This window comes from Bos mutus, chromosome 5 (assembly GCF_027580195.1).
Source record: "Bos mutus isolate GX-2022 chromosome 5, NWIPB_WYAK_1.1, whole genome shotgun sequence".
Taxonomy (NCBI): Eukaryota; Metazoa; Chordata; class Mammalia; order Artiodactyla; family Bovidae; genus Bos; species Bos mutus.
In genome coordinates this window covers 93,520,404-93,535,633 of record NC_091621.1, presented here as the reverse complement: position 1 = coordinate 93,535,633, position 15,230 = coordinate 93,520,404, and the positions used below count along the sequence as shown (strand labels likewise).

At 36.4% G+C, this 15,230-nt stretch overlaps 1 protein-coding gene across 11 annotated transcripts in view; it reads right to left on the bottom strand.

The window, feature by feature from the left end:
* Nucleotides 1-15,230, bottom strand: part of CCDC91 (coiled-coil domain containing 91) — a 398,212-nt gene that overhangs the window by 87,927 nt on the left and 295,055 nt on the right. For all 11 annotated transcript variants that reach the window (XR_011464286.1, XM_070371255.1, XM_070371253.1 and 8 more), the window contains one exon: nucleotides 12,284-12,460. Coding sequence is in view for 10 of the 11 variants with exons in the window: in XM_070371255.1 (XP_070227356.1) it covers nucleotides 12,284-12,460 (177 nt within the window). In the remaining variant the exon portion in view is untranslated. The remainder of the gene's footprint in view (nucleotides 1-12,283; nucleotides 12,461-15,230) is intronic.

Here is a 15,230-nt window from a genome sequence, read left to right as displayed (position 1 = left end):
GGATAAGAAAGCTGTGGTACATATATACAATGGAGTATTACTCAGCCATTAAAAAGAATACATTTAAATCAGTTCTAATGAGGTGGATGCAACTGGAGCCTATTATACAGAGTGAAGTAAGCCAGAAAGAAAAACACCAATACAGTATACTAACGCATATATATATGGAATTTAGAAAGATGGTAACGACAACCCTGTATGTGAGACAGCAAAAAAGACACAGATGTATAGAACAGTCTTTTGGACTCTGTGGAGGGGGGGATGATTTGGGAGAATGGCATTAAAACATGTATACTATAATATAAGAAACAAATCACTAGTCCAGGTTCAATGCAGGATACAGGAAGCTTGGGGCTGGTGCACTGGGCTGACTCAGAGGGATGGTATGGGGAGGGAGGTGGGAGGGGGGTTCAGGATGGGGAACACGTGTACACCCATGGCAGATGCATGTTGATGTATGGCAAAACCAATTCAATATTGTAAAGTAAAAAAAATAATAATTAAAAAAAATATATATTTTAATTATAATTAAATAATAATAATTTAATATTATTAAATAATATGATGATCCAGATCCTAATATGGTTAGGCACTATAGAGTTAAATACTGCCAATGAAGAGGAAAGAACTTTGATTTAATCTGAGAAATGGACAAAGAAATTTACTGAATTAAAAAAAAAAAACTAAGTTATTAACAAGAGAGGGTTTTGAAAGTTAGGAAAGCAATAGCATTCTAGGCTGAAGGCACAGTATTGCTAAAGGCCCAGTACCATAAATGGGGCTTCCCTGGTGGCTGAGATGGTAAAAATCTGTCTGCAATGCAAAAGACCCAGTTCTGATATCCTGGAGATGGGAATGGCTGCCCATTCCAGTATTCCTGCCTGGAGAATTCCATGGAGATAAGAGTCTGATGGGCTACAGTCCAGGGGGTCGCAAAGAGTCAGACACGACTGAGCGCCTAACACACATCATAAACAGGCTAGTAAGTGTACCAGTAGGATGGTACAAAAAGCATGAAGTGTGAAGCAGAGAGGCAGAATATGAGCTGGAAATGTGGAGATCAGGTCACTAAAAGATTTATATTTTATGTTCTGAAAGATCTGTCGATCATTCTACGTATATTCTACAGACTATGGGAGGCACTGACATTATTCCAATTTGAAAAGGGACAAAACTGGAAACAAAGAAATGTATATAAGAGGTCAAGGTAAGCAATAAGAACCCTAAGTAAGACAATGATAGCGGGTAGGAAAGAAGTGTATAGGTTTAAGGATTATTTAACAGGTAAATTGGGAAAACTTTAATGATTTAAAGGTAGTGAAACGGAGACAAGAGAGGAAAAGTTTAGGAGGAGTTCCTTCTCTGCACTGGCTAACTTGGTAGATGGCTATTTCACTACTTGAATAAAAAGGAAATGTAACAGGAGGAAAAAGTCTTGAGAGATGAGAAGGTAAGCTGATGTACTATTGTTCACCTGTCTCTAGATACAATACTGTTGACAATTAAAAATCTAATTAAGATTTTACCTATACCTAACTAGGTTACCATCAAAATTCAGTACATAAAAAAATTTAAAACTAATGAATCCAAAAAAAAAAAGTCAATACTGAAAAATTATTTCAGTGTTGTGAAACTATCTGGCCTGCTAAGTTAAAATAGAAACGTTATTTCCTTTTTAAAAAGAAGGGTCAGGTGGCAATGCTAAATTTTTTAAAGAAAATTTAACCACTGATTGTAATGTCTGTGGCTTCTGGGGAAAACATAACCCCAAATTACTGTGGCTGTGGTTATAAACTATTATGAAGAGCTTTCAACGTCAGACATAGTTTAAGTGTCTGTATGCACTGGAGTCTTTTTACAGGACTTTGCTAGAACAGCAAAATTAATGACTCTCTTCTTTTTGCCCACTTTGGTGTCAATAACAAATGTGCTTTAACAAAGATTTTTAAGAAACACAGAATTAATTTAATATGAACATCAAATAAGCCAGAGTCATACGCTTTCTCCTTAGTATACCAGAAAAAAAAAGTGCAAGTCTACAATCAACAGTGAGTTGGTCTTACTTTACGAACAAGGCCAAATCAAATCAAGTCATCTCTCAAGTACATTTGGATAAATGTGTGCCACAATCCTTAGGTAGTGTGTTTTGGGTCATAGTTTAACATTTCTCTCCTCAGTTAAAGTCAGTATTAATACAGAGAAAATCTAGAAGTAAATTGGGAAGCAAAAGCTGTTTTTCCCCTTGAATTTCTCAGAAGTAAATGATGTTGCTTAAGTTAAGCCTGATTGCTTTTTGCTTTGCCACATGCTATCCTCTCCACATTTGAGTAAGACTTAGTGGCCAAGATGTTAAGTGCTGCTAATTACAAATTTTATTTTCAGAATTCTTTCCATTAAAGATATATCTGAGTGCTGTGGAGTGACCTAAATCTTGGAATTAATGAAAACATTCCAGGCTTCACAAAGCCAGGCCCTTCAGTCAGTACTCAAGCAGTTTATAGTTCCCAGGACAGTAGTTCTTCAGGCTTGATGTTTCTCAACCAGCTGCCAAAGAACTAGCAGACAGAATGAGCGGTGGCCTCTGAAACTAGACAGGAGCTGGGCAGAGGGTGGCAGGAGCTGCTATTGTGCTGCTGGCTCTGAGCTTCCCAGAAAATGTAGATGAAGGGGTGGTTGATCAACCCTGGTAATAGTGTGATACAGAAAGCATCAATAACTTTAATACCTTCCCAATTTCATCTGAGATACAGTAATCAGTCTGTTTCTACTATTACACAGTTAATTTAAAGTGGATATAGTTCTTTCTAGTTAGAAAATGGCCAAGTTCCATAAAAGAATGTCATGTAAAGTCTTGTCCAGATTTTATTTGCTTTTAAATATCATTTATATACTTGTTAATCTCAAATTTTGGTCTCCAGCCCTGACAACTCACCTGAACTCCAGGCTCATATTTATAACTGCCTACTCAATATTTCCTCTTGGATTATGAATACATACCTCAAATTTAGTGTGCACAAATTAGATGTTATCTCCATAAAACTAAATTTTTTCTCACCATAGTACTGATAAATGAAGTCACCATCTGAAGTTGCTATCTATCCAATAATTTATTCTTGGTAGTCATTTGTTTTTAAAAATTAGCTTCATTAAAATATTATTTACATATAGTAAAATGATCAGTATGAAATATATAATTAGATATGGTTCTATCAAATCAAATGTAAGCACCACTACAATTATGATTAAAACATTTTCATCATCTTCAAATGTCCCCCTGCTGTGTAAGTCTCTTCCCTATCAACTACTGATTTCTTTCCTCTCAAGCTAATTTTGCCTTCTCTAGGATTTTAAATACAGGCATATCTTGGAGATATTGTGGGTTTGGGTCCAGATCACGGCAATAAAATGAATATTGGAATAAAACAAGTCACAAAATCTTTTGGTTTCTCAGGGCATATAAAAGTTATTAGGTTTACACTTTGCTACAGTCTATTAAGTGTGCAACAGCATTATGTCTAAAGTAATACATGCCTTTGTTTAAAGCTTTATTGCTAAAAAATGTTAAACATTCTCTGAGCTTTCAGAGAGTCTTAACCTTTTTGCTGGTGGAGGGTCTCGCCTCAAGGCCGATGACTTCTGACTAATCAGAAGGGTGGCTGCTGAAGGCTGGGGTGGCTGCGGTAGTTTCTTAAAGTAAGACAGAACAATGAAGTGTGCTGCACTGACTGACTTCCTTTCACAGTCTCTGTAATTTGGAATACTGTTTGATAACATTTTACCTGGAGTAGAACTAACAAATTTGGAGTCAATCTTCAAAAACCCTTGCCTCTGCTTTAGCCAAATGTGCAGTTACTTCCTCCACTGAAGTCTTGAATACCTCAAAGTTATCCAGGAAGGTTGGAATCAACTTCTTTCAAACTCCTACATGTCAATATTTTGACCTCCTTCCGTGAATGTGAATGTTCTTAATGGCATCTAGAACGGTGACATTTTCCCAGAAGTTTTCCATTTACTTTGCTCAGAACCATCAAAAAATCAGTCTGTCAGTAGCCTTACAGACTCTATTTCTCAAATAATAAGAGTTGAAAGTTGAAATTACTCCTTGACCCATAGGCTGCAGAATGGATAGTCTGTTAAGCAGGCATGAAAACACCATTAATCTTTTTGTACATCAGAGCTCTTGGGTGGTCAGGTGTACTGTCAAAGAGCAGTAATATTTTGAAAAAAAATTTTTTTTTGATTAGTAGAAACAGAGAACTGAAAATACTCGGTAAACCATGTTGTCGGCAGATGTGCTGTAATCCCGGCTTTGTTGTTCCATTTATAAGAAGCATAGGCAGAGTAAATTGGGAATAATTCTGAAGGGCCTGAGGACTTTCAGGGCCAAAGGAGCACTGGCTTCAACTTAACCAGCAGCATTAGCCTCTAATAAGAGTCACCTGTATTTTGAAGCTTTGAAGCCAGGCACTGACTTCTTCTCTATTGCTGTGAAAGTCCTAAATGATATCTTCTTCTAATACAAGGCTGTTTCATCTACACTAAAAATCTGTTATTTGGTGCAGTCACCTTCATTAATTATCTGAGCTAGATCTTCTGGATAACTCACTTCAGCTTCTACATCAGCACTTGCTGCTTCAGCTTGCACTTTTATGTTATGAAAAAGGCTTCTTTCCTTAAACCTCATGAACCAAACTCTGCTAGCTCCCAACTTTTCTTCTGCAGCTTCCTTGCCTCCTTTGGCCTTCACAGAACTGAACAGAGTCAGGGCCGTGCTTTGGATTAGGATTTGTTGTGAAGGAATGTTGTGGCTGGTTTTATATTTTATCCAGAAAAACGTTCTCCATATCAGCAATGAAGCTATTTTGCTTTCTTCTTATTTGTGGGTTCACTGGTGTAGCATTTTTCATTTCCCTGAAGAACTTTTCCTTTGCATTCACAATCTGGTTAACTCTTTGGTGTTAGAGGCCTAGCTTTCACCTTGTCTCAGCTTTTGACATGCCTTCGATCCCTGGGCTGGGAAGATCCCCTGGGGGAAGGAATGGCAACCCACCCCAGTATTCTTGCCTGGAGAATCCCATGGATAGAGGAGCCTGGCTGGCTATAGTCCATAGGGTTGCAAAGAGCTGGACACCACTGAAGCAACTCAGCAAGAACGTCCCTCACTAAGCTTAATCATTTTTAGCTTTTGATTTAAAGTAAGAGAAGTGTGACTCTTCCCTTCACTTAAACAGTAAGAGACTATTTAAGAATTATTAATTGGCCTGATTTCAATAGTTTTGTCTCAGGGAATTAGGGATGCCCAAGAAGAGGAAGAAGAATAGGGAAACGGCTCATTGATGGAGCAGTCAGAATACATACAAAATTTACAGACTAAGTTCGCTGACTTACATAGGTGCAGTTTGTGGTGCCCTCAACTCAACAATGACAGTAACAGCACAGATCACTGTTCACAGATCCCGACAAATAGAAACATAATGAAAAACTCTGAAATATTATAAGAATTACCAAATGTGACTCAGAGACATTAAGTGAACAAATGTTGCTGGAAAAATAGTGCCAATAGACTTCTTGAACTACAAACTTTTAGTTTGTAAAAAATGCAGCATTCACAAAGCTTAAGTAAAGTGAAGCACAATAAAACAAAGCGTGCCTGTAAGTAGAATCATGCAGCATGCAAGTTTTTTTGATTCTGGCTTCTTTCCTAACTTACATATCTAAAAGTTCCCCTACCACCTATCCTTACCCAAACACAAAACCTTGATTTTTTTCTTCAAAGTCCATATCACTATAATGAATTACTTTAATTATCATGGGTCATTCTCAACTTGAATATACACTCTATGAGTGCCTAGGGACCTTGGGTATCTTATTCACAGCTATATGCTCACAGCTTCCAAAAGTGCCAGTATATGGCAGATGGTCAATAAATATTACTGAATGAATAAAAACATAAAAAAATTTCCCTCACGTTTTCCTACTAAAATTACCTATACAGTTAATTACAAATAAGATGTATTTGTATTTGTTCTAGGATAAATTTGTTCTCTCACACTGAGAGAGAGAATAGTAGTAAGTCACAAGGCCTCTAGAGTAAGGCTGCCTGATTTTCAACGTGGCCTATTGCCTCACCTGAGTTACTATGGCCTTGAGCAAGATCATGGCATCTGGTCCCATCACTTCATGGGAAATAAATGGGAAAACAGTGGAAACAGTGTCAGACTTTATTTTGGGGGGCTCCAAAATCACTGCAGATGGTAACTGCAACCATGAAATTAAAAGATGCTTACTCCTTGGAAAGAAAGTTATGACCAACCTAGATAGCATATTCAAAAGCAGAGACATTACTTTGTCAACAAAGGTCCGTCTAGTCAAGGCTATGGTTTTTCCAGTGGTCATGTATGGATGTGAGAGTTGGACTGTGAAGAAAGCTAAGCGCAGAAGAATTGATGCCTTTGAACTGTGGTGTTGGAGAAGACTCTTGAGAGTCCCTTGGACTGCAAGGAGATCCAACCAGTCCATTCTAAAGGAGATCAGCCCTGGGATTTCTTTGGAAGGAATGATGCTAAAGCTGGAACTCCAGTACTTTGGCCACCTCATGGGAAGAGTTGACTCATTGGAAAAGACTCTGATGCTGGGAGGGATTGGGGGCAGGAGGAGAAGGGGACGACAGAAGATGAGATGGCTGGATGGCATTACCGACTCGATGGACGTGAGTCTGAGTTAACTCCGGGAGTTGGTGATGGACAGGGAGGCCTGGTGTGCTGCAATTCATGGGGTCGCAAAGAGTCGGACACGACTTAGCAACTGAACTAAACTGAACTGAACTGAGCAAGTTAAATAATCTTCTTGAGGTTTAATTTCTGCATCAGTGAAAATGGGAGTGATAGTTTTTGTCTCATAAGTTGGTTTCAAGGCTTAAATGAGATTAAACATGTAAAACAATTTAAAAAGTACCTCATACCTAGAACTGAATGAAAGATAGCCAATATCGTTAGAATTATCGCCATCTCTACCATCATCAACACCACTATCTTACTATTTTGTGCAAAGTTGAAGAAACAGTTCCATAAGAATAGTTTTTAAGCTAATGACCTAAAATAAATAGCAACAAACAAATGGACAGAAGACAGATAAAGAACATCAAAGTCTTACAATGATACTCATATGAATCACACTGTCACCTATTTGCCACATTAGTTGAGAAAAACTTTACATGTTGATAAACTCACTAGTGGTGAACTTATTATGAAAAAGGCAAGGCAATATGAACACCAATCTAAATTCTATTCTTTTTTAGAGGATAATTAACTTTATTTTGAAATATAGTGAAAACCAATGTTACCCCAACTGGAGTTCTGATCACTGAGAGTCTGAAGCATTCTCTCAAGATAGAATAAAAATTTACATAATTCTTTTGTGCTTGTGTTCAGTGAACTTCTAAAAGGCCAGTATTAAAGTGTCAATGCAATGTTTCCAAAACTTGGAGGTTGATGTGAATTTTCATCCTGTCAAAAGCAGGAAAAAAATGTACATAGACCAAATCCAAGAACGTATGTACTGTGGTTTATTCTGTAATTAGGATACTCTTTTATGACAGGTGGGCTTCCCTGTGGCTCAGCTGGTAAAGAATCCTTCTGCAATGTGGGAGACCTGGGTTCAATCCCTGGGTTGGGAAGATCCCCTGGAGAAGGGAAAGGCTACGCTCTCCAGTATTCTGGCCTGGAAAAAACCATGGACTATTCCAAGGGGTCACAAAGAGTCAGACACAACTGAGTGACTTTCACTTTATGACAGTTAACCTACCTACCTCTCACTTACCTATATATCTATTATAATATTAATTTTTCTGATAATCCATATAGAGATTATCAGGTAGAAATTTATCAACACTAAGATTGAGGATTATTTTCAACAAGTGTGAGGAAGAGGAAATTAGTGGTTTCCTAAAATGGAAGATTCATAAGATTTTGTGCTCTAGGATCAATTTTATTTTCCATTTGGATACTATTAGCAAAAGCCTTCAGTGAAAGAACAAAATCAGAACAAGCCTGACTACACTTTACATACCTATATGCCCAGAGGCCCTGACCATATTTTAGGCATGTTAGTTACAAGAAGGAAGGCTAGGGTATGTGTGAGGGGAAGAGAAAAGAAGCAAACTTCATTAATGATGAAAGACTTCAGGGCTGGTGGGCATGAAATTTTGGCTAGTTTACAACGGCAAACCTCTTATCCAAAAAGAATTTGGTATGTGAAAAGCATACCAAGTTCCAGCTTTCATGGATCCAAGAATGAGAACAAAACCAAGTTTTCTAATGGGCTTCAAAGACCATGGCCACATATGACAATTTCATTTAGACATGCTCAAGCATGTCATTAAATTAGCATGCCTTTTCAAAGTTGAAGACCAAACCATGTACAGTTTTCACCAAGAAATATCACCATTCAGTTTTTAAACTAACAAATAATTCAAAGCACTATATTTCTCATTTTTAACTTCTTTTTCCTTTGCATTATGATAAATATGGGATTTCAATTCTGCCTTATATGATTAACAATGGATCTCCTAATACTAGTGAATTAAAATAGCAGATTAAAGTCTTTGTCTATTAAGTCCAACATTAATGCAGTTTCTGTAGACTGTTAGCAGGACTGTAGTTCCTGTTTATAAGCACACCTTTCTGTTTCTTTGCATATCTCACTATGTTGTGTTGATAAAAACTGGAGAATCAAAATAGATCTCCTCCATCCTCTAGAATTAATTTTTGTGCTTCTTGTCTGTTTAGGAACTTTCATTTTGTAACTTTTATGACAATTTTTGCTAGTATTCTCATTGCCTTTCTGGATAAAATACTTGGCAGAGACTAAGGATCTCAAGTCCTGCTTGAACTCTCCATTTCAAAGAGTATCGATATCTGCCCAATTTCTTTTTAACATATTAAATTTCTAGATTTAAATATTTAATCTGAAATTCATATTAGTAGACAAAATCCAGGAAAAAAATTACAGCCAGCTGCAATTACAATTGTTCCTGACTAACCCAGCCTTAAACTGTGAGTCCATTTAAATGTGTATTACTTTTTTCAGTAAACACATACAGCACTACATGATCATGACTGCTTGAATCTGCAGATGCAGAACTGTGGTAGTGAGGTCTGATTTTAGAACTTGAGAGTTGGCAGATTTTGGTATTAATGATGGGCCCTGGCATCACTACCTCACAGATACTAAAAGAGGACTATATTTTTAATCTTGTCTGGGTTAATTAGTTAAATACTTTTGAGAATCTAATAAATGCTACAGAGTATCACTGCAGAAAAATCTGCACATATACACAAATCTTGCATAATTTCAGTAAAATCACAGACTGTCTAGGGCCCCTTTCTATGGAACCCAGATTAAAAATTTGTAAATTATAGAAAAAATTTGTGTCTCTTTCTGTATTCTTATTCTATTGGTCATTGTATCTATCTATATCCTTAGCAGTGCCATACAGTTTTAATTACACCAAGCATCTTTCCTTGGTAGCTCAGTTGGTAAAGAGTCCACTTGTAATGCAGGACACCCTGGTTCCATTCCCAGGTCGGGAAGATCTGCTAGAGAAGGGAAAGGCTACCCACTCCAGTAATCTTGGGCTTCCCTCGTGGCTCAGCTGGTAAAGAATCTGCCTGCAATGTGGGAGACCTGGGTTCGATCCCTGAGCTGAGGAGATCCCCTGGAGAGGGGGGAGGGGGATCTCCACTCCAGTATTCTGGCCTCAAGAATTTCATGGACTGTATGTATAGTCCATGGGGTCACAAAGAGTCAGGCATGACTAAGCGACTTTCACTTTCACAAGCATCTTTCTGCTTCAAAGCCTTTACACTTGCTATTCTCCATACCTGAAATACTCTTTTCCCCTGCTGCTGCTGCTGCTAAGTCGCTTCAGTCGTGTCCGACTCTGTGTGACCCCACAGACGGCAGCCCACCAGGCTCCCCTGTCCCTGGGATTCTCTAGGCAAGAACACTGAATTGGGTTGCCATTTTCCTTTTCCAATGCATGAAAGTGAAAAGTGAAAGTGAAGTCGCTTAGTCATGTCCAACTCTTACCGATCCCATGGACTGCAGCCTACCAGGCTCCTCCGTCCCTGGGATTTTCCAGGCAAGAGTACTGGAGTGGGATGCCATTGCCTTCTCCGACTCTTTTCCCATAGCTAGTCTCAAAGTAAACTCCTCACTTCAATGCAGGTCTCAGCTCAAATGCTATCTCCTTAAGTCCTTACCTGATTATACTATTTATACATCGGTCCCCTCACTTTTAGCTGCTTAGACAGCTTCACTTTTCTTCATGACCCTGATTACTACTTCATATTTTATTACAACTTTAATAGTTTCCTGTGAGTTTTCTTTACAATAAGGAAGGGTATTTTTTTTTTTTTTTTCACTACTGTATCCTCAGAAATAAGTAAAGTCCCTGGAATATTTCAGGCGGTCTTTTCAATTATTAATGTAAAACACCAAAGTTTGAACATGGCAACTTACTGGCTTATCCTGCTGGTCTAAGTAAGTAAAGTACATAACAGATATATAAGCTCCATCTGCTTCCCAAGAAAAGTAATTTGTCAACTTTCTAGAATAGGACTGTGAGGCTTTAAGAGGCTAAGAGAATGCTAGTTGTTTCACTGTAGTTTTTACTGCAACCATGTGAGAATAAACGTAGTGAGCTGTTTAAGGAAGACTTGGAATACATTTGGTAGGACTACCTCACTTCTGAAAATCAGAGTTACCTGGCAACATTGTTTGTTCTTTCTGTTGTAGATCTTCTCTAGTCAACTGTACACACACACACATATACACTCACGATTTTTTTTTCTCTTTATCAAAATATGTATCCATTTGTAAGAAAAGAAACACAATATATTTATTCCTGACATGACTGGATTGTCCTCATGGTACCCTGAGCCTATAGAGAATAAATTTCAACATGTCATATACTATAATGTTTCTTATGGACAAGAATACTTACAAATTCACAGAGGAGGGTACTCTTCTATGTTTTTTAGTTTGGGTAATAAACATGTGCTGATTTATTCATGCCCTCTTTCCCAATTTCATGGTGACTAACAGCCCACATCTTTGTGAGGTTAAAGGAGTGGTCTGTGGTCACAAAGAAGTTTTAAGTAAACTCTCCCAAATTAGGATTTAACCAATGATCTTGACATTAGTGGCATGGAATTCCAACCAACTGAACTGACAGACAATTAAACATATATACAATATAAATTCGTGACACTAACATAGGTTACAGAAAGAATTAGAAAATAATCATTATGCTAGTGGAAAAAAGAAAAGAAAAAAAGATAAAATTCATCACATTACTGTTATACTGTTTTCTTATCATAGGTAGATATTACTGACAGATCTGTTTAATTTTCATAATAAACGGGTAATTGTGTGTTTTTGAGAACAAATTTAAGTGACATTAAAAAAAAAAACTATAACATTGATCCCAGATACTAGAAGCACTCGGTTTCCTAGGGCTTCATTAAAATTAATAAGTCATAAGAAAATCTGGGTTTTTGTTCTCAAAAGCTGAAAAGAAAAGTCATTTCAGTTACATTTATAAAGCATGGTCAAATGAACAATCATGTAAAACAAAGACTTCTACGAATGTTATTTTTTGCTTTTTATGCTTGTTGGAGGAAAGATTTATTCAGTTATCTCATACCTGCGATGACTAAATGCAGGTATTAATAGAACCATGCAAATTCAATTATAGAAAATTAAACTAATGGATTTTTAACTGTTCATTAATGTAATCAAAAGATATTTTGAATGTAGGCCATATTTGTTGATATGTGTATATTTCATGAGACTACAGGGGTTATTTGTGAGGTTCTACTTTTACTACCAACTACAGGTATATAGCCACACAAATTAGACACAGATGAATCTAGTTAAACTGTTTTCAACACATATATATTTTCTTTGATTTTATGTGCATGTGTGTGTTTGTGAAAAAGGAAAACAAGCATATCAAAGAGGAGACAATGTAGTTATAATGATTAAACATAAATTTGGATTCTGACTTCTTTGAAAATAGACTAAAAAGGCAAAATTATCAGCATTAAAAAGTGAAAAGTACAGATATATTAAAAATTATTCAGTTAAAATATTAAACTCAAAAGTAAAATAATTATGCCCAATAAGGTGATTTTAAGTAAGATAAAATAATAGTAAAGTTACTTTATTTTGAGAAAATTTAGAAGAAAGAAAATATTCATAAAGAGCTAATTTTACTAACCTGACTAATTTTTCTCTGCTCTTGTATAGCTTTTTGAATTGCCTGAGATACTTCCTCTTGATCTTTTGCATGCTCAGTCTTCCACAACTCCCTTTCTTCAGCATGGATATTTTCCAAATGTTTTCTTTCTTCTTCTATAGCTTTTAAAACTGCATCCTTCACCACTTCTTTCTCAAGCTTCAAAACAAATAATGACCACAACAAAAATATCTGAGTGAATGACCACAGTAATTCCTTGAATAAGACACACTGGAGTTAACCTAAAAAACACAACACTTTGATCTTACTGGGTTTATTTCTGACATTGTTTTGTTTTTTTTTAATTCATATGTAATAACTACTATAAAATAAAAACAATTATTTGGTTTTACACAAATAACCAACTTATTTTCATGGTATTTCTAAACTTCAGAGAAAGCCTTAATTTAAAGTAGCAGTTTTCAAATTATTTTGCCTTAGGACCTCTTTACACTCTTAAAAATTATAGAGGATTTCTAAGAGCTTTTGTTTACATGGGTTATACATATTAAGATTTTCCACCTTAGATACTCAAACCAGGAGAAGATAAACATATTAACTAATTAAAAATTAATAACATTAAATATATATTAATAATGAATTTTATGAAAATAACTAATTTTCCAAAGTTAAAAAGTTATAAGAATATCTGCAAACCTAGTTACTATCTGACTTAATAGAAGAAAGCTTAGATTCTCACATCTGAGTTCTGTATTAAATCTGCCATGATTTTTTTTTGGCTGAAGTGTATAAGAACAACCCAGCCTCACAAAGATATGAAGTAGAAAATAAAATGTATTTTATACATACTAAATGTATCCAGTTGAGATCACTGTGGATATTCTTTCTGATTTCACAGCAAAACTTAACAAGGAGTAGTTCTTAAAGGTAAGTTGCAATAAGGAAAATAAAATCATGTCAATGAACTTCTTGTACTGTTACATTACAATCTTTTCTTACCTTCTGAATGAATTCTTTACAAATGATTTTTTGAACATTTTTTATTTGGAAAACATTGATTCAATGAGTTATGCATCTCTTTCAGATGTTGACACATTTCTCAATATTATAACCAAAACAGACATATTTGTTCATACCACCATCAATCTCATTAGAACAGTCTTTAAGTATTAAAAAGTAGAAATAAATCTTCCAAATTTCTAATTTTTGTTTTAAATCTCTAATTTTATCATTGGCAACAAAAACTGTCAGGTTTTTTTTTTTTTTCCCCTTAAGGTGTTGGGCTCATTCTGCATATTTTGGAGAAAGTGTCTGCCTCATACTAAAGTCTGTATAACCCTAGTAATTCAGTAAAATGGCATTCCATGAAAAAAGAGTCCATTTTGGATGGAACTCAAACAGCTGCCTAAGAATTTTCCTCAAGAAAATCATCATACTTTGGTACACAGTAAAGTCCATGGGCCTCCCACTCCTGAGAGAGTTACCACTTTTTCTCTTGTTTTCAGCTCACAAGCAAGTTTGACAAAAGCCATTAAAGCTGACAGTCATCTTTTTTTTTTAACTCTTGCTTTATTTCACAATTCTTTTGAATCACTCCCTTACTGTGTACACCAATGCCTTCCATGTTGTTTATACCAAATGGTACTTTTTGTTCTTTGTTTAATCCTTAATTTCATGACCTCAAGCAATGTTCTACATAGCTGATTATTTCTGATTTTGTAAAGCCCTCTCTTTTCCTGGTTTGCATGACAGCATGCTGCATATATTCTATGCATCCCGCTGAGTGTTTTCAATTCTTTGGAACGTCTTCCTTTCTCTGGATCTGAAGGAATACTCTGGGAGTTCATAACTTGGCCATCTCCTGTATCATCTATATCAAACATGTTGATTCCATCTTCTATTTCCAGAATTTGGCTATTTTCATTATTTTCCAAGTTACTACTGCTACTTGAGTTCTTTCTGCCATTCACTATCTCTTACCCAGAATTCAGATACATTCTGTTAATTCCTTCTCAGGCTTTGGCCTTTCTTGCTACAGTTTTCCCCAAATTAATATAAGTTACCATTATGACCCACCTATACTTGGAAATTTCAATGTGTCTCTACTTCTCTAAGGAGAAGCCTGGTAGGCTTCAGTCCATGGGGTCGCGAAGAGTCAGACACGACTGAGTGACTTCACTTTCACTTTTCTCTTTCATGCATTGGAGAAGGAAATGGCAACCCACTCCAGTGTTCTTGCCTGGAGAATCCCAGGGACAGCAGAGCCTGGTGGGCTGCCATCTATGGGGTCACACAGAGTCAGACATGACTGAAGTGACTTAGCAGCAGCAGCAGCAGCTACTTATTTATGGAACAGAATTCCAACTCACTATTCAGAATGTTAGTCATCCTTCAAGGCTCAGTTCAAAAGAAATTTACTATTAAAAACTACTACGACATGGAAACACAATCTATGCACTCGTAATACTTTAATGTGTTCCTTTTTACCTTATTAGTACATAAGGGAGGTTTTTTAATCTGATTGTAAATTCTTTAAGAAAAAGACAAAATCATAGTCATTCTTGAACTTCCACCCCAGCATAGTGATTTGTACATAGGAGACTTTCAACATGTGTTTGCTAAATTTAAATATAAATCCAAAACCCAACACTCAGTGCTCTATTTGTGTTAAAAAATTTAGTAAACAGAAACTTCAATTAAATAGTGCCAGGAGACCATAAGATAGAACATGCTGTGACATGGCAGAGCCCAGCGGGAAGAAGCAAGACTCCTCTACTTTCCCTTGAGAATTCAGCCAATGAAATGCCATGGACTCTGTTCACCATGGCCCTCCCAACTTCCCTTTCTTCTTCCTCCCTCCCCGTATGGGGACTTGCACATGGCTCACAATATGGTTGCAGACCCTGAATTGCAATTCCCTGACAATCCTGAACAGATGCATCATTGCTGGAGAAATATCTGGCATTCT